This window comes from Balaenoptera physalus, assembly GCF_965194825.1.
Source record: "Balaenoptera physalus genome assembly, chromosome: 10".
Classification (NCBI taxonomy): Eukaryota; Metazoa; Chordata; class Mammalia; order Artiodactyla; family Balaenopteridae; genus Balaenoptera; species Balaenoptera physalus.
The window spans coordinates 97,143,779-97,169,040 of record NC_138889.1 but is presented as its reverse complement, the minus strand read 5'-3'; the positions used below and the strand labels follow the sequence as shown (position 1 = coordinate 97,169,040).

General features: G+C 40.5%; 1 protein-coding gene across 1 annotated transcript in view; it reads right to left on the bottom strand.

The window, feature by feature from the left end:
• HSD17B12 (hydroxysteroid 17-beta dehydrogenase 12) overlaps window positions 1-24,961 on the bottom strand; it is a 177,750-nt gene extending 152,789 nt beyond the window's left edge. Inside the window, exon 1 of the mRNA XM_082410569.1 lies at window positions 24,663-24,961. Within this exon, the coding sequence (XP_082266695.1) occupies window positions 24,663-24,822 (160 nt within the window). The 5' untranslated portion in view covers window positions 24,823-24,961. The remainder of the gene's footprint in view (window positions 1-24,662) is intronic.
• Window positions 24,962-25,262: the final 301 nt, after the last annotated feature.

Sequence of the window (25,262 nt, the reverse complement as noted above, 5' to 3'; positions counted from 1 at the left end):
TCAAGTGCTCAAAGGCCACATGTAGTTGGTGGCTACCAAACCGTACAGTGCATATATAGAACATTCCCATCATTGGGCTTCCCTGGTGGAGCAGTGGTTAAGAATCCGCCTGCCAATGCAGGGGACACGGGTTCGAGCCCTGGTCCGGGAAGATCTCACATGCTGAGGAGCAACTAAGCCCGTGCGCCACAACTACTGAGCCTGTGCTCTAGAGTCCGCGAGCCACAACTATTGAAGCCCGCACCCCTGGAGCCCGTGCTCAGCAACAAGAGAAGCCGCCGCGGTGAGAGGTCTGCACACATGAAGAGTAGCTCCCGCTCGCCGCAACTAGAGAAAGCCCACGTGCAGCAACAAAGACCCAATGCAGCCAAAAATAAAATAAAAAATAAATAAATTTATTTAAGAAAAAAAGGGAATATTCCCATCATCATGGGAAGTTCTATTGGACAACACTGCCTTCAGTGAAACAGTTTCATATCAAATTACTGAGAGAATTCTTTCAATATGGCTTTCTGCCTGCAGTAATGAAAACAGTGTGATAGTTCAGAAGAAATGTTAAACAGAGGGGTAGTCAGAAGAAAAGGAAATATATCGGTTTTTCATAGGTTGAGAGGATGCAAGTTTATGTAAAAATTCATTCTTTGAAGTGACTAATATTCCAATTAATGGCAATACTAATTGGCAATGCTAATTTTGTTTAGCAAACTTTCCTCCCTGTAATATAGACCTTTTTCTTAATGTACATCTTCAACATCACCATCTTTGGAGTTTGGGTAAAAGGAGCAATCTTCTAAAAGCTTTCCCATGTTAAAAGTCTGATCACTTTCTTCAAATTAATATATCACACTATACTTTTAAAGTATTTTATCTCCTAAAATATATAAAGCATATTTTATTTGGGACTCTAATAGCTAAATGTTAATTCTATAAAATCTAACTTTAGAATACACTTTTGGAAGAGTTTCTAAAGCATTAAAATAAATATCTCTGCAAACTTATCCGACTTTAAAAGATGGCAGGGCTTCTCTGGTGGTGCAGTGGTTGAGAGTCTGCCTGCCAATGCGGGGGACGCGGGTTCGAGCCCCGGTCTGGGAAGATCCCACATGCCGCGGGGAGCAATTGGGCCCGTGAGCCACGACTGCTGAGCCTGCGTGTCTGGAGCCTGTGCTCTGCAACAGGAGGGGCCGCGATAGTGAGAGGCCCGCGCACTGCGATGAAGAGTGGCCCCCACTTGCCACAACTAGAGAAAGCCCTCGCACAGAAACGAAGACCCAACACAGCCATAAATAAAAAAATAAAAAAATAAATAAACCCAAAAAGTTAAAAAAAAAAAAAAAAAAAAAAAGATGGCAAATCTATCCAGTACTAAGATTTGTATTTTATATCCATGAAGTAGGTTCTTTTCTTTTGAAATATTAAACAAGCTTCCAAAAGTGGGATACAAAGATGGTTTACAGAAATTGCACAAATTCAATGGAATTTTCAAAGAATTTCAAAATATAATGGTAAATTATTTACCCAATTGAAAAAAAAACTAAGTATGTTTGCTTTGGGCTCTCTTGGGAGGCAAAATATGTATTTATGTTCAAGTACTAAATTAAAAACCAAAGGAAACTTCATTTTAATAAAAATCACCTTCAATATAAATTTTTATAAAGTGTTTGGTGCTCTTCAGCGCCCTCTAGAGTCAGTTATTACAGTTCAAAGTGAACCAGATGTTAAAACAGTAATTCATTATTTAAAATAAAAGTGATACAGACTTCTCTGGTGGCTCAGTGGTTAAGAATCCGCCTGCCAATACAGGGGACACGGGTTCGAACACTGGTCTGGGAAGATCCCACATGCCACGGAGCAACTAAGCCCGTGGCACCACAACTACTGAGCACATGTGCCTAGAGCCCGTGCTCCGCAACAAGAGAAGCCACCGCAATGAGAAGGCCGTGCACCACAACAAAGAGTAGCCCCCACTCTCTGCAACTAGAGAAAGCCCGCGCGCAGCAACGAAGACCCAATGCAGCCAAAAATAAATAAATAAATAAATTTTTATAAATAAATAAAATAAAAAGTGATAAAATAACGGTAAATAATTTTTAAAGAACTTAAATCACAGTCATATCATAATTTTCCCTCAAAAATTTCAAAATTCCCCTCTAAAAGTCCGCATACACTTTTTTAAAAATGAGTTGTTTGGCAGTGTCTCCTTTAGATATTTATATTGTTTTGCAAAAAGATGTTTCAAGTGAAAGACACTATGCCTTTTGAAGTTTACTATGCAAAGATTCTTGCTCCAAAACCTGCAATTTTAAGATTTTTAAGTCATGTATTTTTATTTCTAGTTGTCCTCCATATGCCTAAATTTTAAGAATCACTCTATGTGTAAAAAAGTTTACCTAATATATACTCCATTAAAATAAGATAAAGGAAACTTATATTTCTTGAATATGTTGAAAATTTCAAATGACAATTCACCGTAAGGACAGTTGGCCCAGGTTTTTGTGAGAGTCAAGAAAAAGAAAGCCTGTGTTTACTATTTCTCAGATATCACCCACTAAATTATTTTAGTGAAACATATCTCCAAATTTCCACCAACACAAAAACTACCATCAAATCTCTTTTTATGTTTCCCCTTCAACTGAGTGATCCAGTTCTCCGACCCTAGAAGTGCAGAGACACAAAGGAAGCCTGCAGGCACAATGTGCCCATCATCACGCAGCAGAATTCAGCACCCCCTAACGCTGGCTTCATCCCCCAGCCCAGAGCTGCACATGTACCAACCCGTGTTCTGAGCATGCGCCTCTGCAATGCTCTCAGGGGCTCAGGCACACGCAGTCACCATACCCACAGATGAAGCCTGTGGTCACCAGAAGACCACTACGTTCAGGCCAGCAGTCAGAGCACAAGGCAGCAGCCCTTTCTGTTCAGAAAACAGGGGAGTAGTGGTCCATTCACAATTTTCTGAACGCTTTAAATATGCACAGGTACAGCAGCAAGATGTTTATTGTGTACATCCACTAAATTAATTTCGGGTTTTCTGTCTCTTTAAAAATTTTTTTAAAAAGTAATTGTTTAAGCTCATTCTAGGGGGAAAACTCCAATTACTCCCTACTCTCAGCTCTTACTAAACTTGCCTGATGTTTCATAAACTGCATACACCATCACGGAGGGGACAAAACGCGGCAAAGCGTTGCATCAACTACTTTGATAAAGCAATGAAGTCAAAGCACTACTGATAAATCCCTCTTTGGACGTTCAACAAACCCATAAAGAGGAGGGCTAATGCATAGTATTCTTGCTTATGAGGGGTAAAAACAAGCTCTTTCTTTTATGTAGAAAATAGTTATGCAGCTTGGCTCTTGATGTGTTACATCGCCTCCTCTCTGCTGCTTATTACCTGGGCTATTTCACTGCCCTGTGTTTTCTCCACTGGAGGGCACAGTTAGCTAAAAGAAAATTTGGTGAAACCTAATTTGGTCTGTTCTACGGTTCCAGAAAAAGTATGGGTGGGAAATGAGGTTAAAGCTGCTCTCAGAAAGGATGTCTCAGTAATATTTCTGAATTTTACCTATCTCTGTTCTCCTTGAAAACCATTATAAAAGATAATCACTAATTGGCTAACAGCCAAAAAAAATATATTCCAAACACCACTATCTATATAAAGCATAAATAAAAGATGAGGCGGAAAGCAAAGAATGACTTTTTAAAATGGTGAAAATGACCCCCTTCAGGTACAGAATAATCTAAAGAGTAAGTGCAAACAGAAATTCTCCTCAACAAGCATATACATGACTACTAAGGTCCCAACAAGGCATCACCATGAGAATGTGGTGTTGAATGACTCAGTTCTTTTGCAATGACGTAAATCATAAGCTCAGAAAAAAGTTTTTTTTTATTTTCTGGTTTTTGCATTATCATTTTAGAGATAAGCCAACAGGGGATGCTATTCAGAAGTTCATTTATAGCTGCCTTTGCTTTACAAACCTAATCAATCATAAGGGTGTAGTTTCAATATGCTTAGGAAAAAGATTAGCAGACACAAACACTGCACTTCTCGATAAAGTCAATAAATGTACAGCTTTCAGAGGAGCTTAGAAAACAACAGTCTTTTGTTGTTTTAAAAACTGCTTTTGAATAAAACTGTTTGTAGGCTCCAACTTATCAGTAAGCTTTCTAAGCTTTTATTGTGTTGAAAGTAAAGTGATGGAGGACAACTCCATGGATATTACCCAGGGAATCACGTTTTATTAGGTCAAATGACAAAACATTAAAACTTAGTTTTTTATTACAGATAGATCAAATTAATTTTTTAAAGTAGCAAATGGGGCAGAATAACTTGGGTGGGATTAAGCCTTCAGAAAGATCTTCTAAATATCATGTACATTTAAACAAATTATTCATGTTATTTTAAGCGCATCAAAGAAATCCAGAAGTTCCAGCTAGGATCTTCTACATAATTCAGTGGCAGGCAGACCAATCCTCTGCAGTCCTAAGAGAAGAAAGAATTCGATCTGCCTGGTAACACAATTGATCGTTCCCAATCCTTTCCCCCATTTATTTAAATCATGGCTAACCATAAGAAGAGTCTTCTAGGCAGAAGGATAAACTAGTACAAAGCCTGTGCTGTAGATGCACAAGGAACAGCAAGGAGGCCAGGATGGCTGGGGTGGAGAGAGGCAATTGCATTCAGGTCTGAGTTCAAATGTCACCTCATGAGAAAATCTTGCCTAACTACCCTATATAAAACTAGCAGGGATACAAACTTCCTCTCCATGCTCCTGTTATTCTCTATTGTCTACCTTGCTTTATTTTTCTTCTTAGTACATCTCATCGCAAGACTTACCAAATATTTATTTGTTTGTTTATTGTCCATCCTTCCCTATTAAAATGCAAGTTCCATGAAAGCCAACACTTGGACCATTTTGCTCATTGCTATCCCCCCCAGCACACTGCAAAGTATCTGGCACACCGAAGATGATCAAATATTTGTTGAATCAATTAAATGAAAGATTAATGATGGGAGTATGGAGACAGCTCGAGAATAGACGATACAATATCCATGATATATGTTGTACGCCTGATATGAGGTGCCAATACCAAATAAGGGGCAGAAATGGTAGTAATATAAAAATGTAACAACAAATACAGAAGAAAAAGAGGCATAAAGACTACAAAATTAAAACTGGTGATAATAGCTGTCCTAGTCTTCTTATATTTGCCTTTGATCTGTTACCAGAGAATCAGATTCTTTCACTAATCAGCAATAATACCTTACCTTAAATAATACCTGTTTCTTAAACACAAGAATAGTCATCTTTCCAAAACCCATGAGTGTTTCACCTCTGAAAGAGGAAGGCAGGAAAAGAACACACACACACACCCCTTCATTCAAGGGACAAAATTTGAGTAAGTTACCGAATCTCTCCTATCAGAAGTGACACACCCACACAAAGAAGCACAGCTTCCCTTGAGCCCCAGCGATGGTGCATGGCCAACCTGAGTCTTGACAGGCCCGAGAGGCTTAATTTCTTATTGTACTACAGTCCTTTTAGACTTGGTCCTTGCATTACTGCTATTCAAGATGAACTCAATCTCTATCTTCTTTTTAAAATAGTATTTAGACTCACACATCAGGCTCTCCTGGTTCTTAAAACAAACTCAGCATCAGTAAGGCCATATCCCTATCTGAGATACAAAGCAGAATCCATGTCCCTAAGCTCCTGTATCTTTGTTCCAGCTTTTCAGTGACTCAGATGGCACATTTCCCCATTTGGACTTTAAAAACAAGGGAATTTAAATAACACTGAATCTCTAACCTTATATTCGATTGTTGCCCCAACCAGGAATATTTGAAATGGATTTCATAATTTTTATATTAATAATACATTAATATGGGGAAATGGCAAAGCTAAGAATATACCACCAGGGTAATGAACACTATTGACTTCTTACTGGCTTTGAAATGGAATTAGAGAGAAATAAGCTCTAAGGATAGTAACAGACCCACACATAACATGCACCCACCCCACCTTCACTTCTTCATGTCCAGTCCTGATCCTTTTCCAACTCAGTTGAACTACACTGGGTCAAAGTCTTCAGATTACTAGGTACTCCCTAAAAATAAAGTTACTTAGACTAACTTAAAGTAGACCATCTTATGACATTTACGTCAAATTAATTGAAAACCCAATATTCCTAAATCATTTGGTAACAGTTCTCAAAGAATCTTGGCAATAAGACAGTTTTCACATACTTATACTCTTTGGCTTTATAAACTGTAGACCTGACTAAAACAATTTAATGGCCTAATATGGCCAAGAACTCAATGACCAGCATAATCAGGAATGAGACTTTATTTAATGAGACGTGCAATCATATCTCATACCAAAGTTGGCCTCCTTTCATCCATTTCAGTATTCAAATGAACTGCAATATATTGTTTATCCAAGTCTATAGGACCTTAAATCAATTATAAAATTTTACTCAGAACAAGAAAATCTCCCTACTTTTCTACTGAATCTGTAGGTTAGGATGCTTTCAGCTGAAATAACAGAAATAGCTTTAAGAAAAATGGGGTTTATTATCTGAAAACAAAAGGAAGTGTAAGGCACCACCAGAATGGGTGAATTCAGCAGCTCAATGACAGAATCAAAGACCCAGATGCTTTCCATCTTTCTGCTCTGCAGCCCTCAGTGTGCTGGTTCCTTCCTCAGTTTGTCCCCTCTGGTCCCAAAGACAGCTACAGGCATCACATCCTCACAGACCAGTACCCTGCCTTCTGCCTCTTTTGAAAGGGGAGGAAAGCTTCTCAGAAGCCCTCGCTCCAGGAGATTTCTTACATCTCATTGGCCAGAACTGTGCTACATGCCCATTCCTAAACCAATCTCTAGCAAGGAGAGAGGAATCATCAAAATAAGTGTAAACTACGATTGGGCCCCTGGGTCTGAGGAGAGGGCCATTCTCCTCTGAAGTATATGGTTGTCCAATACCTATACAAATCTAGCATTCTGTCAACAAGCAACCAACCACATCTGCCACAGCTCCCTCAAATGCTGTACTCACTCTGTACTAACCATATGGCAACCATCTCCTGTTTAGTAGATCAGAACTAAATTATGGAGAGGAAGAGATTAATTCATACCTTAATGCAAACATAATCCTAATGAAGTTCATTCAATATTTAGTCAGTCATCTGTATTTATAAAAAGTGTAAAAACACTTAAAACAGGCTAATCCATCAACCAGCCTGAGAGGTAGCAGAACTCCCATCCACAGTGAAAGATTGTAACATATATCAAATCTACTTCAAATCTACTATATTTCTTTTATTATTTCCAGGAAATAACTCCTCCTACCTTTTCCTTGGTCTTTATTCGTTGCTTTGTTTAAAGAAAATGAAACCAAGGGCAAATATGGTGATGGGAATTAGAGCTAAGCCGGTAGTGCCCTGTCCATATCCATGCTGACCACACCATTGGACAGCACATTCCAAATGTGTCTCTTCGCCCCAAGGGCTTTATCTGGGTGCTGAAGCCAGCAACACCCAAGTGCACAGTGGACATAAGTACTATCGAATTAGTGTTCCTCACCACCAACAGCCCTCAACCAGTGACTAATGGCCATTGGTATATAAAATACTTGAGCTTCCAGGCCCTGCAGGTGAAGTAGCTCTGAAACTTGAGTTCTACACTAGCTACAGGTGATCACAGGTCTTGATAATAGCCCCTTTATTGGCTGTGTTCCCTCCCCTGTCTCCCTCCCTACTGGTGTTTCTTGGGATCATCTTCCAAACAAACTAATTGCACTTGAGTCCCTGTCTCAGTATCTGCTTCTGGGAGAACCCAAAGATAGGAATGCAAAAGGAGAGAAAAGTAAATGTTTCCATTTGAAGAAACATTAACACATTGACAAATTTAAAAAAAAAAAAAAAGTAATTCACAATTTTCAAAGAAGTAATGTATTTTGAAGCAAGTATTATTAGAAGATTTGGGTGTTTATAGATGGTCCTAATCTTTGCTATATTTTTAAAAATCAGAATCAAAGTACATCCGGAAACTACTTCCTCATATCAAAGATAATACTTTTGCTCTGGAGAGCTAAAAAGTACCATTATGTCATCAATGTCATAATTCATAAGAATCTAGCTTAAATGAAGGTTGGAATAGAAAACCTTTAACTAAAGAAAAAGTACCCTCTGAATATCTTTAAGCCTGAGACAAAAACAGTAGGGTACCGAGTAAGAAATGACAGGAACTTCTAATTACCTCTTACAATAACGCTTCTAATACAATAATGGAACTTTAAACAGTTATGTCAAACTTGAGAGTCTTCCAATTACATCAGAGTTGAAATGACACTTCACTGCCAATAACTTAACTATAACCTTAATCCATTATACCTAACCATAGCCATTGCATATGTTAAAAATAAAGTTGAAGTATTTATTTAAAATTAACATAATTCGTGGTTAAATTAGTTTAACTTTTCATGCAGAAACCCAGCTTACATCAACAAAGTTGTTTAAAAAAAAGTTTAAGTGTGTTCTAAAATTGACATATATTAGATAATCACTTCAAAAGAAACTTAGGTGTTGATCATGACAAATGTGCAACAGATCCCAAAATAAATCTCTGAAGCAATTTGAACCTCACACAAAGGCTCTGATCAACTCATGGGGCAATTCTATTTCTAGGTTTCTAACTGAAAATGGAAGGGGGAAAAAGGCCCCATGTCCCGTTTGTGCATAATGCTTTGTACAGTTTTTCCAGACACGATTCAGAGACTCAATATCTCTGAAGATATACAGAGTGGGTATTTTTAGACATAATTTGATAGATGCAATAAACAGAGAGGCTGACTGAAAATTCCACAGATAATAAATGTCAAAGGAAGGTGGACTCTGAACTCAGGTCTTCTGATTGTGTTTCCCTGCTTTTCCGCCTAAAAAGGAAATAGCATTTACCAAACTAAACCACCAAGTGCTACATGGGATACACTCAAACAGCTCAAAAATAATGTTCTCCTTGTCCTAAGATATTACATGTTGAGGCTCCAAAGTTTCTATAGATCGTAAGATATAGCATATAATTTTTGACAACTATAATTGATTGCTGAGCCAAAGGACTTTGGTAAGGAGCTCAGAACATCAGGCTCGGGCCAGTGCTAATCTACAGGAAGACTGCCGGACATCCACCCAGAACCACACGGGAATCACTGCTTTCCTCCCAAATCCTGCTCCTTCTCTTTGGGTTCCCACGGTCGGTGCCCAGTGTCAGCCTCTGCCGCCTCATTCACCCACACTACATACCTGTGACGAGGGCCCAGGACTTCTACCTCTGTCTCTCGTCTGACTCCCCCGCTCAGTCCCTGCCCCATGACCTTAATCCAAGCCACCATCACCCATCACCAGTCTCCTGCTGGTCCCCCCCCCCATCTCCTGGGTGGCTCCCTCCACATCCATTCTCCAAAATGCAAGAGTAAGTGGTCCAAATACAAACTCGATCATGACATCTACTGCTTAAAATCTTTCAATGACTTCCCACTGCCCTAAGAATAAATAAAACCCTCACGGAGCCTCAAGGTCCTTTAGGACTGGCCCGCTGCCCATTTCTCTAAGTCTTATCTCTTGCCTCTCTCAAGGACTGTCTGCCCAAAGTTCTTGAATGCTCTCGCTTTCCTCAAGGTCTTCACGCCAAGTCTTCTCTCTGCTGGAAAAACTCCCCTGTCCTCCAACCCCCCACCTGCCCACTTCTCATTCATCAACGCAGTTTGCAGAGTTCACAGGAGTTCCAATCCCAGGGGCTCCTCCACTTCCTAGCCATGTGCCTTCAGACAAACTGCTTGATCTCTCTATTATCTTAGCTTTCTTTCAGTCAGATGGGGATAGGACCTACCTTATTGGAGTGCGTGAGGAGTAAATGAATTCACTGAGGCATTTAGAAGAGTATCTGGTAAATGGTAAGCTTTTTAACAAACATTTTGTCTTATTACTATTATTAACATCATCATCTTCCTACTACTTTTCTTCCACACCTTGGATTAAATTTGACTTCTTACAGAAACTTTTTTTTTTTTTTTGAATGGTCAGAATGGCAGATTTCATTATTATTTTTTTTTAATTATTATTTATTTATTTATTTTTGCTGTGTTGGGTCTTCGTTTCCGCGTGAGGGCTTTCTCTAGTTGCGGCGAGCGGGGGCCACTCTTCATCGCGGTGCACGGGCCTCTCACTGTTGCGGCCTCTCTTGTTGCGGAGCACAGGCTCCAGACGCGCAGGCTCAGCAGTTGTGGCTCACGGGCCCAGTTGCTCCGCAGCATGTGGGATCTTCCCAGACCAGGGCTTGAACCCGTGTCCCCTGCATTGGCAGGCAGACTCTCAACCACTGCGCCACCAGGGAAGCCCCTTATAGAAACCTTTAAACCCCTGAAGAGGTGTTCCCATAGCTGGCTCCTGCTAAACTTTTCAGAGCTGCTTATGTAATGATCTGTGTCCTCTACTAGAACAAAGAAGGTAGCGACCAAGGCTTTCTTGCTCACCACTAGTTTCCAGACCCAGTGCGGTACACCAAGCACATAGTCAGCACACAATGATTATCTGCTGAATGAATGAATGACCCGATTCCACTGTTTAATCACTACAAAAGTCATTCAGATTGCCAACTATAATCGAAATTTCTTCTGGTTAAACCTAAGCCCATTTTGCTGCTGTTTCCTCATTTGGAGGACTTTAATTTTTTGTTTAAAGAAAAAGAACATCCTCTCCAGTCTATTGGCCCAATAAGAATCACTTATATTAATTTCACAATAAGGATAATTTTTTTTTAAATCCATCTATAAAGAAAGAAAGCAGACTTAAAACGTTCTTGTCTATAAATGTAATATATATAAACTAAGAAATGGGGCCACTAAAAAAAAAAAAATCACAAATAGAAAATAAGGACATATTGTTCTCTCAATTCTTTTTTTTTTTTTAATAAATTTATTTATTAATTTATTTTTAGCTGTGTTGGGTCTTTGTTTCTGCGCGAGGGCTTTCTCTAGTTGCGGCGAGCAGGGGCCACTCTTCATCGCGCTGCGCGGGCCTCTCACTATCGCGGCCTCTCTGGTTGCGGAGCACAGGCTCCAGACGCGCAGGCTCAGTAGTTGTGGCTCACGGGCCCAGTTGCTCCGCGGCATGTGGGATCTTTCCAGACCAGGGCTCGAACCCGTGTCCCCTGCATTGGCAGGAAGATTCTCAACCACTGCGCCACCAGGGAAGCCCCTCTCTATTCTTTATAGTGAAGCTTCCAAAGTCCTCAGCTATTCTTCCTATGGTCTTACCAAAAGCAAAGTAAAATTTCAATTATTTGCATCTACCAAAAACCATTCTTATTGACCCCACTACCCTCACCGCCGATCTCCAATTAGTGAAGACTGGGAAATACTGGGTGTGCTGCTTGTGGTTCTTCTCATTGCATAGCAACACAGAGAAGTTTCAAGTTTTCTCTTTTTTTTTCTAATCTATTTCAAATGCACAAACACAGAACTAGCCTAAAATAGAATCTCTATTTAACTGTCAAAGGTATATGTAAATATTTAGTACAGAAATCACTTGAAGTTTTAACACTATTATAAACCAAGCCCTGGTACCAAGAATAGCTATCTGGCTAAAAAGCCTGCATGTATAGTCCACTGCCTTCTTCTAAGGCTAGCCCGACCCCAGTCCAGTGTTTCCCAAAATGCATGATCTTAAGAATCAACTTAATTTGTTAAAAATACATTTTCCCATGTTCTTTTCTTAGAGAGTTTGATTGAGTGGGTCTGTAGTGAAGCCCTAGACTCTCTATTTTTAACCAACACATCCAACTGATTCTTATGTCCCATGGATATTGGCATAAACAGACCTTTCACTTTCAGACACATTTGAGGAAGTCTCCGACGTATAAGCTCTTGGACAGGAACTGCAAATTGCCTTAGAATCACCCTTATCAGGAGCTTCGGCAGGAAATTTGGCAGGAGCCCGGACTCAGAAAACCTGGATTCAATTTCTTGTGTCATTTACTAGCTGTGTAACCCCTATACCAGTCCCTGCAGCTCCCTCTGGTCCTGGTATATTACGTGGAAATAATAACAACAGGGTGGTAATGGCAATCATTGGAGAATACTTGCAAAAGCAATTTGTAAATTAAGATGTCAACATTACGGTAAAATTTCATGAATTCAGCCTCCTCTAATTCAGAATGTGTGAACATCATTGTCTAACCCCTGTGTTTTTTTTTTCACATTATCTATAAAGAGATCATCCCCCCCTTTCTCATGACAGGCAATGATAGGTATTGGAACACACAGATAAGAAGCTGCTCCCCGTTCCACAGCAAAATTATGACTGAATGTGCAAGATTAGGAGAGCTTGCTTACTTTATTAAGTCTGTTTATGTGACAAGATGGGAGTTTCAGCAATCATTAAAGCAAGCTTGGCAATATTTCTACTGGAAGTGAGCTTGGTGGTGAGCAGTTACTGCCGGCATTACAGTAAAACCAATCTGGAGAATGAGATTTCTACATACGAGGAAGGTTAAGGGAACTCTAAAACTGGAATTTAAACTTCTAAAGGATACTGCACCCTTTGCTGGCCACCTTGAGAAGCAATCCTAAAAACTATACAGTATTTCCTTGGCAATTTAGTGTCATCAACATCATCTGTAGTTAGGGCTACAGGCACAGCCAAGACTATAGATAAGAGACATTGGATCGACCCACTTGGCTTGTAGCACTATACATAGTGAAAAAGTCCCCGGGTCTTAACATCCATGTAGGAGTGTACCAAGAGTAGGAAACATGGTACCCTCGGGGCTACAGAGATGTGTGTCATTTCTTCGAGAGTTCAGGCTCTTGCACAGAGAAGGCTTTTCGCCCCATACCAGTTGCGGAAATGGGACGAAGTTCAGTTCTGCCAGCATCCTTACTGTTAGCACTCATCACCTCTGCCTGTCCTCCTCACCAGTTTTCCTCTCTTAATTCATCCCTGACAAGTCTCTTCTATTCTGCTGTCAGAGCCTGCCGCTCATCACTCCTACCACTGCTTTTAATCAACCGACCACTGATGCAACCCCCATTTTCTGCTCTTTGCCACTGACCCTCTTGCCTAAACAATCTCTAACTGGATGAATGAACTTGAGCAAGTCATTACCTCTTCCAGCTTATTTCCCTAATAGTTCAACTGAAGAGGTCACCAACAGCCCTTCCAGTTTTGTTATTCTATCATTAGTCTCTTCTGCCTCCTAATGATTTTTCAATTTTCTCAAGTTTCTCACAAAATGGCTGACTAAACTTTTGTAGATTATCAACCAACTGCAGTATTCATTTCTTTCCATGAAGCAAACAACGCATATATTCAATGCTCTGTGGTTAACTTTCTAGCAGTTATTAAGTATATACATTGACCATTCAATGCCTTTACTACCAAAGAGATTTTCCAGGAAATTCAGCTCAATGTCCCCAAAAAGTCTGAAGGCTCTAGAAGGCGTGGGTTCATTTTCTCAGGCCTTTAACATAACAAAACTACATTTTGGTCAACACATCCTAGAATTCAGTTTTTTCACTCATTCATCTCAGCCTTACCAATTAGCAAGGTTTCACTGGAACTTCCATTGGAAAAGTCTTTCTTACTAAAAGAAAGCCTACTTGTAACAATTTTATAAAGACTTGGGGATGAATAATAAATATATCCATTAATATTGAAATGTTTATTAAATCTGGCAAAGTGGTTGATTTCCTACAGCAATTTCCTAACACAAGTATGAAGGAAGATTAGCTTACTACCAATGCTACACAAGGACATCTCTTTGCTCTCACTGCATTTCACACTTTCAAAACTGTTATCCCAGCTCTGCTACAATAATTCCATAACCAGTCTTTGTCTAGTCAGTCTGGGTTTAACTTCAATCTAGCTTTTTAGGTGTCACTTGAGGTTTTAAAACAAAGAGGAAAAAAGGTGTACAAATTATTTTGTAAAACATAACCAAAAAAATACAAAAGCAAAGCAAAACACCCCATCCCCATCAAAATATAATTCAAAGAAAATATATTCATTCACTACGTATTATTTATTGTGCACTCTCAAGGGGCTTGTAGTTTAGAACAAAGTCATGAGTGCAAGCACAGACACACACACAAACAACCAAAAAGGTAAAGTGTGGAAAAGCCCACAAAAAAGCACAAAACAAGCACCATCAGAGTTCCAAAAGTACATGATGGCTTCCACGTGGGCAGCTGCACATAAACATTCAGAATCAGGACTCTGAAAAGTAGGTAGAATTTCATGAACAGGAGGAGTAAGGAAGAGTGAACAACAGAAGAAAGAGCACTCCAGGCAGAGAGATCAACATTCAACAACCACTGAAACTACTGAATGTCTCTGCACAAGCAAAAGGACACAGAAGCAGAAAGAAGCGGTAAGTACAGGCACGTCTGGGACACAAAGACATTCAGGGCAGTCTAGTTCCAGGGTCTATACTATGAGAACTTCTTCCTGAGGTTATAATCTATATTTTGTTTTCAGACTAAATAATTTCATTTTTAGAGGTGGGGAGACCACTAATATTTCTTAGATTTACAACTAATAAGAGAAAATAGAAAGAGAAGATAATTCCCCACAAAAAATACATTATCCCTCAAAAACACTGGAATACCTGAATATTTTCATTCATACAACAACTATGTATTAGCACTTATTTTGTGCAGGCTCTGTCCTAGGCACTTGAGATACGTAGTGTACAAGACAGACAGATCTTTATCTTCATGGTGCTTCCATTCTAACAGGGGTAGACAAACAAGAAATGTCATACATGAGCAAAGTATGCAGTATGGGAGATGGTGACAAGTGGGGTTTTCATCTAAACAGGATGAGATAGGAGACTGGAATTGATGTATATACACTATTGATGCTATGTATAAAATAGACAACTAATGAGAACATACTACATAGCACAGGGAACTCTACTTAATGCACTATGGTGACTTAAATGGGAAGGAAATCCAAAAAAGAGGGGATATATGTATATGTATAGCTGATTCATTTTGCTGTACAGCAGAAACTTACATAACATTGTAAAGCAACCATACTCCAATAAAAATTCATTTTAAAAAAATAAATAAGTAAACAGGATGAGAAGACATTGGAGGGATCTGAGCAAAGGATCACATGATCTGACTAGAACTTTTCAAGGATCACTGGCTGCTCTGTAAGAACTGATTATAGGGGAGCCAAGGTGGAATCAGAAGGACAGGAGGCTGTTACAATAATCAAGGCAAGAGATTTTGGTGGCTTACACCAGAGTGGTAGAAGGAACTGGATACTGGATATTTTGAAGTTAAAGTCAATAGGATTTCCTAATAGACTGTATGTGGGTGAGAGAAGAAGAGCTGAAAATGACCCAAGGTTTTTACAATGTAGTTGAAAAGTTGCACAGAACCAGATTTTTCCAAGTCCATCGTATCTCAGGTTCACTAATGGGGACCATATTTCAAGGAACCACTTAGTAAATCTTTTCACAAAGCAAGCAATTCTCCTGGAGTACTGTGAATCACCTCCTAATCAATCTATTCACAAATTCAGATTTCCAATAGTTTATCTGCTGAGTGAACTACATTTCTTGGTTTCAACAATCTCTTTTCATCAAATAAGAGCAATGTATACAAATAAAGATGTCTTAAATATATGTTACTTGGCATCCATAAAAACACATAAGATGTTACATGAGAACCTCATTTACATCTCATTTCACTGTCATAATAACCCTGAAAAGTAACAGCCCCATTTACTAGATGAAGAAAGTTATGCTCAGAGGTTAGCAATCTTTCTCCAAGGTCAAACTTCTCAGCAAGTAGCAAAGCTCAGACCTGCTGTACTGACCCTAAAGCCAATCTTCCGTTAGCGTTACTGTTCCCCAATGTCATACTCCTGAGAGGCAGTAATTGTTCAAAATCTTTAGTTCTCTAGTCTTTCCTCCTTTCCCCCAATGACTAGATCATTTAAGTAGAAATAACTTCACTTAATAGTGGTAAGGATAACTTTTCAGAAACTGGATAGTCTCCCTGGAATTGCCAGTTAGAGACCAGGCAAACACGTTTTTTCACCAGACAAACACGTTTTTTCACCAGACAAAATGAGTAAGAAAACAAAGCATTCCTTCTGAGACGGATGTGTGGCAGGCTTCTCAACTATCACACCATGGTCCTATGGAGTGACCTCGAGAAAGCAATAACCCAGTTTCAGGGTTCATGCAACGTTATCATCCAGTCCCTGGTCAAGAGTAGAACTTCCCATACCACAGTGATTAGATTTTCCCCCAGGGAGAAATAGTCTTTGAAAGATGATAACCAGAAAGTGCACAAAAATGGCCTCCCTTACTATAAAGTATGAATTTGCATTTTTAAAGGCAATTTTAACTGAGATTATGTGAATAATCTGCTCTTCTCTACCTCTGTGACAATGCAACAGCTTCAGAAAGATCACAGAAGCAAAAACTTCTGTTTAAAGTTGCAACTCAGGGCTTCCCTGGTGGCGCAGTGGTTAAGAATCCACCTGCTAATGCAGGCGACACAGGTTTGAGCCCTGGTCCGGGAAGATCCCACGTGCCGCGGAGCAACTAAGCCTGTGCACGACAACTACTGAGCCTGTGCTCTAGAGCCCACGAGCCACAACTACTGAGCCCGAGTGCCACAAGTACTGAAGCCTGAGCACCCAGAGCCCAAGCTCCACAAGAGAAGCCACCAAAATGAGAAGCCCACGCACCACAACGAAGAGTAGAACCCTCTCTCCACAACTACAGAAAGCCCACTCGCAGCAACGAAAACCCAACGCAGCCAAAAATAAATAAATAAATAAATTTACTTAAAACAATAAAGTTGCAACTCAGCATTACTCTTCTGCTTAAAATCCCCACAATTGTCTTCCATGTTCTTAAACAGCCCTGCTCACTGGCCCCTGAGCCCCTCTCCACTCCCATCTTACATCATGCCTACCCTTTCTTGGCTCCAAGCGCTCAGGCCTTGTTTTAAGGGGACCCTGCTCTTTCCCACGTCAGGAGCCTAGCACCTGCTGGTCCCTCTGCTCTGTCTGCTACTCTTCACTTCCCTTCAGATCTCAGCTCAGTCATCACTCTGACCTTCTTTCACAAGCTCCCATAGAACCAAGTGTGTCTGCTTTCCACCACTTAACAGGGCAGTTTGTTCCTGATTCCTGTTTGCCATCCCACTGGTCTGTTACAAGGTCCATGGCCAGCCTCAGGAGGATGTGGATGGTGGGTGGACAAATGAACAGTGTTGGATCACACTCTCCACCAAGATGGTGAAGGCTTCACCCTCCCTGCCTCCTAGCCTTAATCGTAATCTATCCCAGAAGGCAGAGACACAAATTGCTCTATTTTAATATTTTTATGTTCAGGAAAGATGAGCAGGAGAGAAATGGAATAAAGGATCTGTGCTACAGACTGAATTCATATGCTAGAAACAAAATGTATATACTGAAATCCTAACCCCCTCAATATAATGGTATTAGGAGGTGGGGTCTTTGGGAGGTGATTGGGTCATGAGGGTGGAGCCCTAACAAATGGCATCAGTGCCCTTATAAGACACCCCAGAGAGCTCCCTGGCCCCTTCTGTCATGTGAAGACAGAAAAAGAAGACAGCTATCTATAAACTAGGAAGCAGTTCCTCATCAGACACCGAATCTGCCAGCACCTTGATCTGACTTCCCAGCCTCCAGAACTGTGAGAAATGTTTGTTGTTTAAGCCACCTAGCCTAGACTATTTTTGTTATAGCAGCCTAAACGAACTAAGACACACTATTAAATAAAATTTCTTTTAACTTATCCTTATCTACAAATGGCTTTAAAGGCAATGGAATTGATCTATTCAAACCCACTTACCAATGTACTCTGCTCACTAACTAAATCTTTCAGTAACTTTTTTCTGAAACTGAAAATTATCCTCAACCAACAAAAACAAACAGAAAATTAGTTTCGAAGCTCAATAGTCTCACTTGAGTAGCAAAGGTAATCTGTTTGCTGAAGATGCAGTCAGCCAGCTAATAACCTTTTCTTACTAAGCCTTATCTTGTCAATTAGCTCAAGCGATTAATATATAATGCTACAAAGGCTAATAATATTACTAATACGTTATTAAGCATTTATGTACTAGGCACTGCACCACCTATTTTACACAGAATAAGTATTTTCATTTACCCTTCACAACAATCCTATGAAACAGGCTCCAGTATTATCCCCATTTTGTAGATGAGGAAAGTGAGGCTCACAGATGTTTACTACCTTACTCAATGTTACACTCTAGTTTAAACTGGAGGAGCTAGAATCCAAGTCTAGATTTGAGTCTCTGAGGTCTCAGGTTTGACCCTTAAATAGGAAACTTATTATTGCACAGAAAGGAAGAGGAAGAACAGAAAAAAGAAAAAAAAAAAAAAAAAAGGGAGCAGGAGACAATGGAGGCTGGTGTGAGGTTGGAGGGAACAGCTCAGAGTAAGGAGGCTGAATTTCTAATTCCAGGAAACCATCCTCTTTGGTTTTTCCTCCAAATAAGACCAGGGCATGCTTTTAGGGCCGATCCTCCAGTTCCATCTGTTTCCTCTTACACAGCTCTAGCCCTAGTGCTTTAAGGTTGCCGCTGCTAACTCCAATCTGGAAACTTTGTTCCATTTAGGCCTACGGACTCCCTTTTCAGAGATGAAGTGAAGAATTAATAAATATCTTCAAGAACTTTTATGACTAAGTTCATCTGTTTCTCTGCCCTCCACCACCTGCCCTGCTTTAAAAAAACAAAACAAAAAAAAAACAGCTTTTTTAAAAAACACTGTGATCAACATCAAAAACAAACTCACCAGCAAGAACAGGTCTACCAGAATGTCAACAGGGAGCATATTACACTAACCAAGCTGGACCTCCGGAGAATCACTAAATCCATTTAAGAATGCCAGACTGATAAACAGAAAACAGCATTCAAGGTCAGGTACTGATGCCAGTCAAACCCTTCGCTTTGTTAAGCACCTTGAGTGCCTTTCCAATGTGTTCATGGTTACAAATCTGAAGAAAATCCCGAGCGACTTGATTCTAAAATGTGCTACTTATCCTGAAATGCTTCCAGAATTACCAAGCATGTCCAGATTTGAAAGTGTGCCTTAAATCAAAAAGCAATAAAGTTCCTAAGGTATAAAGGAATCCACCCCCAGTATCCATGTAGTCTGTAAGCCAATCCCCACCACACACAGCATGTAGATGTTGCATAACGGACAACTTGGCTTTGCATCCTGATCCTGTAACTCACCAGCTATGAAACCACAGACGAAGTCATTTACCGAAGCCCCTGTTTCCTTCTCTGTACACTGGGGATTTTGGAGCACAACTCAAAGAGAAATTAATGATAATCTATGTGAAGTGCCTGGAACACTTCAAGCATTCAATAAGTGATAGTAATATTTCTTCTGGACTTGCCAAGTTAAATAACATTTCATACATACATATGTACATACATAATCATGTAATACCTCAAAACCTAGTTAAAGAAAGGGACCCACTGTCAGTGGGCCCTGGTCACTCAAGTAGCCTTCAACAGTTTGAGGTAACTAGACTAATCCTGCACAGCTGTCTGATGTAAAAACAGTAATTATGTACCACACCTGATTTTGAGAACCCTTTGATTCTTGGAGCTTGGCTAAGCAGAGCCAGCTTTGACGAATGGCTTTTCCACAGGAGAACCCCAACACCCCATACCCTTTTTAAGTCCTCATTGTCTACTGAATTAGGAAAACCTTGCAATACTACAGAGCCAAATGAGTTCCATCAGCTTTGGAAAATCTCAGGGATCTGCTAATGCAGATGTGCAGAGGGCAAAATACAGAGGAGAAGACCCTTTGCAAAATCTAACTCACTCCACAGAATGGAATATTTTTTGTTGTTGTTGTTAAACTTCATACTTTATATGGATTTCATTAGTTTTCCTTTTTTTATTTAATTAATTTTTATTGGAGTATAGTTTGCTTTATAATGTGTTCATTTCTGCTGTATAGAAAAGTGAATCAGCTACACATATACATATATTCCCTCTTTTTTGGATTTCCTTCCCCACAGAATGGAATATTATTCAGCAATTAAAAAAAAAAATGAAGCCACTGAAACTTGCCACAACATGAAGGAACCTTGAAAACACTGTGCTAAATCAAAGAAGCCAGCCACCAAAAACTTCACATTATCTCATTCCATTTCCATGAAATATCCAGAATAGGGAAATGTATATAGACAGAAAGACTAGGGCTCGAGGGGGTGGGAATGAGGGAGTGACAGCTAATAGGTACAGGGTTTCTTTTAAGGAAGATGAAAATGCTCTAAAATTAGGTTATAATGATGGTTGCGCAACCCTGTGACTATAGTAAAAACCTTGAATTGTACACTTTAAAATGGGTAAATTGTATGGTCTATGAGTTATATCTCAATAAAGTTATTTTAAAAATCTAACTCATTAACTGATTAGTGGATCCTTCATTCTTTGCTGCCTGGAGCTATATCCTCTCCTTTAGAAACTAAGAGCTCAGAGTGCTGTCTCAAGTTTAAAGGATAAAATATCGTGGCTTTGGAAGTATAATTACCTTGTCTTTGCACCTATCACCTCCACTTTATTTTTATTTTTTAATTTTTTTTTAAAGATTATTTATTTATCTGGCTGCATTGGGTCTTCGTTGCTGTGCACGGGCTTTCTCTAGTTGTGGCGAGCAGGGGCTACTCTTTGTTGCGGAGCACAGGCTTCTCATTGCGGTGGTTTCTCTTTGTTGCAGAGCATGGGCTCTAAGTGTGCCGGCTTCAGTAGTTGCAGCATGTGGGCTCAGTAGTTGTGGCTCACGGGCTCTAGAGCACAGGCTCAGCAGTTGTGGCGTACGGGCTTAGTTGCTCCACGGCATGTGGGATCTTCCCGGACCAGGGCTTGAACCCGTGTCCCCTGCATTGGCAGGCGGATTCTTAACCACTATGCCACCAGGGAAGTCCCCACTTTATTTCTACATCAATCATTTTAGATGAACTCCAATGATGGAAACTTGCTCAAATAAATGCAAAATGTGTCTACGCTCAAACCAAATTCTACAGATTACATTCTCTGTTGCTCCACAGCAAGGACTATTCTCTTCTTAGCACAAACTGACCACCTTTGTTAGCAATCTTCTTTTCATTACTTGCTACAGTGACCTTCAAACAACTTGAAGCTCCACTTTCACAGGATCTCTTTGTTCTCGGAAGAGATACAGAAAGTGTCACATGACAATGGCAGGCAAGAGAGCCTTACCTCCTAAATTGGCTAAACCCACCTGCTAGGGACCTAGTGAAATCAGCATGATTCACTTGAGTGGGACTGTTACTGGAGAGAACTAGGGAAGGGATGACCCAGCTCTTGATTAGAAGATGAAGGAGATAAATTAGAGGATGGGCCATGTAATGGATGGTCTTAAAAACCTACTAGACTAAGGAATCTGTGGTCTGGAATATTTTTACAGATTGCAAAGCACAACTGTATTTTGGGGATTTTCCAAGGTTTTTTTTTTTTTTTTTTTTTTAATGTCTAGAAGAGCTTCTATCTGATCAATATGCCAGTTACTGTGGGAAAAGACAAAAAATGAGGACCCACAGTCCTTGCCTCTCAGATTCTAAAATCTGAAGGGGAGAAATTAAACATACTCACATACAGAGACTTAAGAATAACAAGTATAAAAATATACTACCAACTCAACACACATTATTATGTAATACTTAAAATAATTGGTTATGGAGAGGAAGATGTTAAATAAACATCAGTATTAGAAACCAGGCAATGCCTCCCTAATGACACCAAGGTGCCCTAAAACCGAGTTCCCTTATTGAGTTTATGATTAATCTCTCTACCCAAAACTTTATTCCTTCTCTGATCCCCTCTGACCTCAATCCTGTGCTAACTGAACACTAATCAACCAGAGTCAGATGACTAAAACTGCCACTGTCCATATAACATCATTAACGTACTAAAACTGCTGTTGTCAATAACATCATCAAAGTATAAACTCAGGCTGTTTCTCCACTACAAGATGAGCTCACAGACCCCTGAGCCGTGGACCACCTGGCCTGGGAATCATAAACCAGAGACACCCTCACTCCCAAAACTATGATTAGGAAATGTTACAGAAATGTCCCTAGATGATAATTAACCCCAGCCTCTTTGTTCTTTCCCGTAAAAAAAAAAAAAAAAAAAAAAAAAAAACAACCAGAACCTTAAACTCAAAGACCAAGTTGAAGTGGATCTGAGGCTTGTCTCCCACTCCCCTGCTTGGTGCCCTGCAAATAAACCCTTACTTTGCTGCAAACACTTACTGTCAGAGTTTGGCTTTCAGCACCACAGGCACACGAGCCCTTGCCTGGTTAGTTACACTAATAACTGGTTGAACAAATTACCTATTTTTAATCACAGTTTAACCCTAATTATTCAAATGTCATCTCTGCTAGTTTGTTTTTCAAATTATTTCAGTTTTTCTTTGTTTTTCAAAGATTCCCTGAATTTGGAGACATAAAGGAAGACGTATTTACTTTTAAGATCCAGGCCACCACATGTAAGTAATGTTAAAAATAACAACTTCAATATTTTTTCTACTTAAGTACTTAAAAAAGACAGTTTTCCCAACAAGTGAACTGGATAACATTTCACTTTATGATACTATGATCCTCTCTGTTATATCCCAGTGTTCTAGTTCAAATTTCATTTCCAAATCTTTTAAACATTGCCCTTAATTTATCAAACATCCTTCCTCTGGGGCCAAATCTTTTCAATATAAATAATACTTATGAAATGACAATGTCATATCACTTGGCTTTTTACTATGGATTCATATACAGATGACTTGGTCCCTTTGAGTTATTAGCCACTATGGTCAATTTTAGATAGTTGAAAAAAAAAAGTTTTTACCATAAGTCTTTGCTTACATATTACAAAACTTATTCATCTTGATATATAATTTCCTAAGGCACTAGGGTCTTGTTCAAAAGTCAACAAGTGGACTTCCTTGGTGGCGCAGTGGTTAAGAATCCGCCTGCCAATGCAGAGGACATGGGTTCGAGCCCTGGTGCGGGAAGATCCCACATGCGTCGGAGCAGCTAAGCCCATGTGCCACAACTACTGAAGCCCGCACACCTGGAGCCCGTGCTCCGCAACAAGAGAAGCCCCAGCAATGAGAAGGCTGCGCACCGCAACAAAGAGTAGCCCCGCTCACCACAACTAGAGAAAGCCCGCGCACAGCAACGAAGACCCAACACAGCCTAAATAAATAAATAAAACCTTCATTTAAAAAAAAAAAGAGTCAACAAGCAAGTTTTCCAAACATGACAACCAAGAATTTGGGCTTATCAACCGTGAAATTACAATCTTGATTATAATCAAGCTGAGCACTTACTTCACTTGCTTTTTCAACGATCAAAAAACAATTAAGTGACTTTTTAAAATATGTATTATGTTAATAGCTGCTTCACATATTCATTCCTACTTGAGATGTTTTCTCCTTTTGTTGCTGTCCCAAAATGTTAATTTATTATGTTTTTCCTACTAAGTTGTTGAAATGTTTTTGAGTGAATAAAGTTAAGAATATGGAGTAACATTATTTGTGTACATTATTTGAGCCTAGTCTGAAAGCAACCCCTAACTACCCCAAAATTCAATAAAATGCTTTGTGAACATTCAATTATAAAACAGCAGAATGAATAATCACATCGGAGAACGGCATATCACTCGGTTTTAAAAAAAAAAGCTAAAAGAAACAAAAAATAAGGAAAGAAAATCAGCAAAAAAGGCAGAAAAAGAAAAACAGTAAGCGCAAAACTTTCCTCAGATGTTTCCCAACTTCTCCAATCTGACCTTTCTCCTCCATCTTCAAAATCCCCCGACTAGATGGAACAAGACCTGTTTGTTTAGCTCACTCTTTCTGGGAATACTTTTTCCTGCAAATGTCCTTCTGCAGAAAGTATTTCCGATTTCTACACGAAGAGTTACCGTTTTGCAGAAGCAATAATTCTTGCTACTCATTAGGACTCCAGAACAGTTAACCAAATTTTTTTGGTAAATTACATGAACTAGGCCGAATCCAAGGTTCCAAAGAGCAGAAAGTCTTCTGAAATTCTGTGTCCTCTTCCTCCACCCTCGCCCCCCAAAAGGCAACAGAATGCTTTTCATCCTGAGCACAGGGCCAGTATTCAAGACAAAGACTTTGTTTTAAAAACACTCATAAGGGGCGAGCCAAGGTGGGTAGAGTGCGACTGAGGAAGCAAGCAGCAAGGCGACTAACTCCGTTAACCCGGAACGGCTTAAAGGACACAAGCCCCAGGGAGTTCAGGCCAGATTTCTCCCGCGCCCACCAAGTGGCACTTCAGATTCGCTGACTTACGCCAGTAATGTATTTAGTATTTAAAAACTCTACAAGTCTAAGCAAGCCAGAAAATGGCTTAGGGGACAGGCAGGTATGCGGGACGCAGGAGTCTCAGAATGGAGGAGAGGGGAGCTGGGGACGGGAAGGCCAAGCGCTGGGCCCAGAAGTGAACAGCGCGTACCAGGCCCGGCCGGGAGCCGCGCGAGCCGCAGCAAGAGCGAGGGGGCCGGCGGCCCTGGATTCGACTCACCTGCCCATTCACCGAGCCCCGGTCCGACCCCCGCCTCGTGACCCAAACCCCAGACCCTAAGGGCCGTGAAGAGCGAGCACGAGATGCGCAGGGCCAGGTAGGCCACGGTGCCCGCGCCCACCCAGTACAGGAAGCCGGCGGCAGGCAGACCGCTCTCCATGGCTTTCAACCAGGCCTCACTACCTTCGTGAATGGAAAAAACAAACGAATGAATGCAGGCAGAGGCGCCGGCCGTGAGGATGAGGACTACCGTAATAGGCGCTGCTCCTACACAGCTTTGGGCCTAAACCCCGCCCATGGCACCATATCCGTGCCGCCATTGGTGATCTATCTTTCTCTCTGCATGTAGTGCGTCGGTCATTGGCTGACCCTAGTTTCACTGCCCCGCCCACGACCCCCCCCCCTGCTCTCACCTAGCCGCGTTTCCGTTCTAAGGCGGCGGATCGCTCACCTGCCAATCAAACTTCAGTCCCGCCCAACGTGCCCCCACGCCCCCAGGATTCCGCCAGACGGCTGCACGTCTCACCGCCGCCAAATCGCCCAGGTCTCTCATTGGCTGGAGAAGGCCTCGCGATTACCGAAGGTTGTGCTCCTATTGGC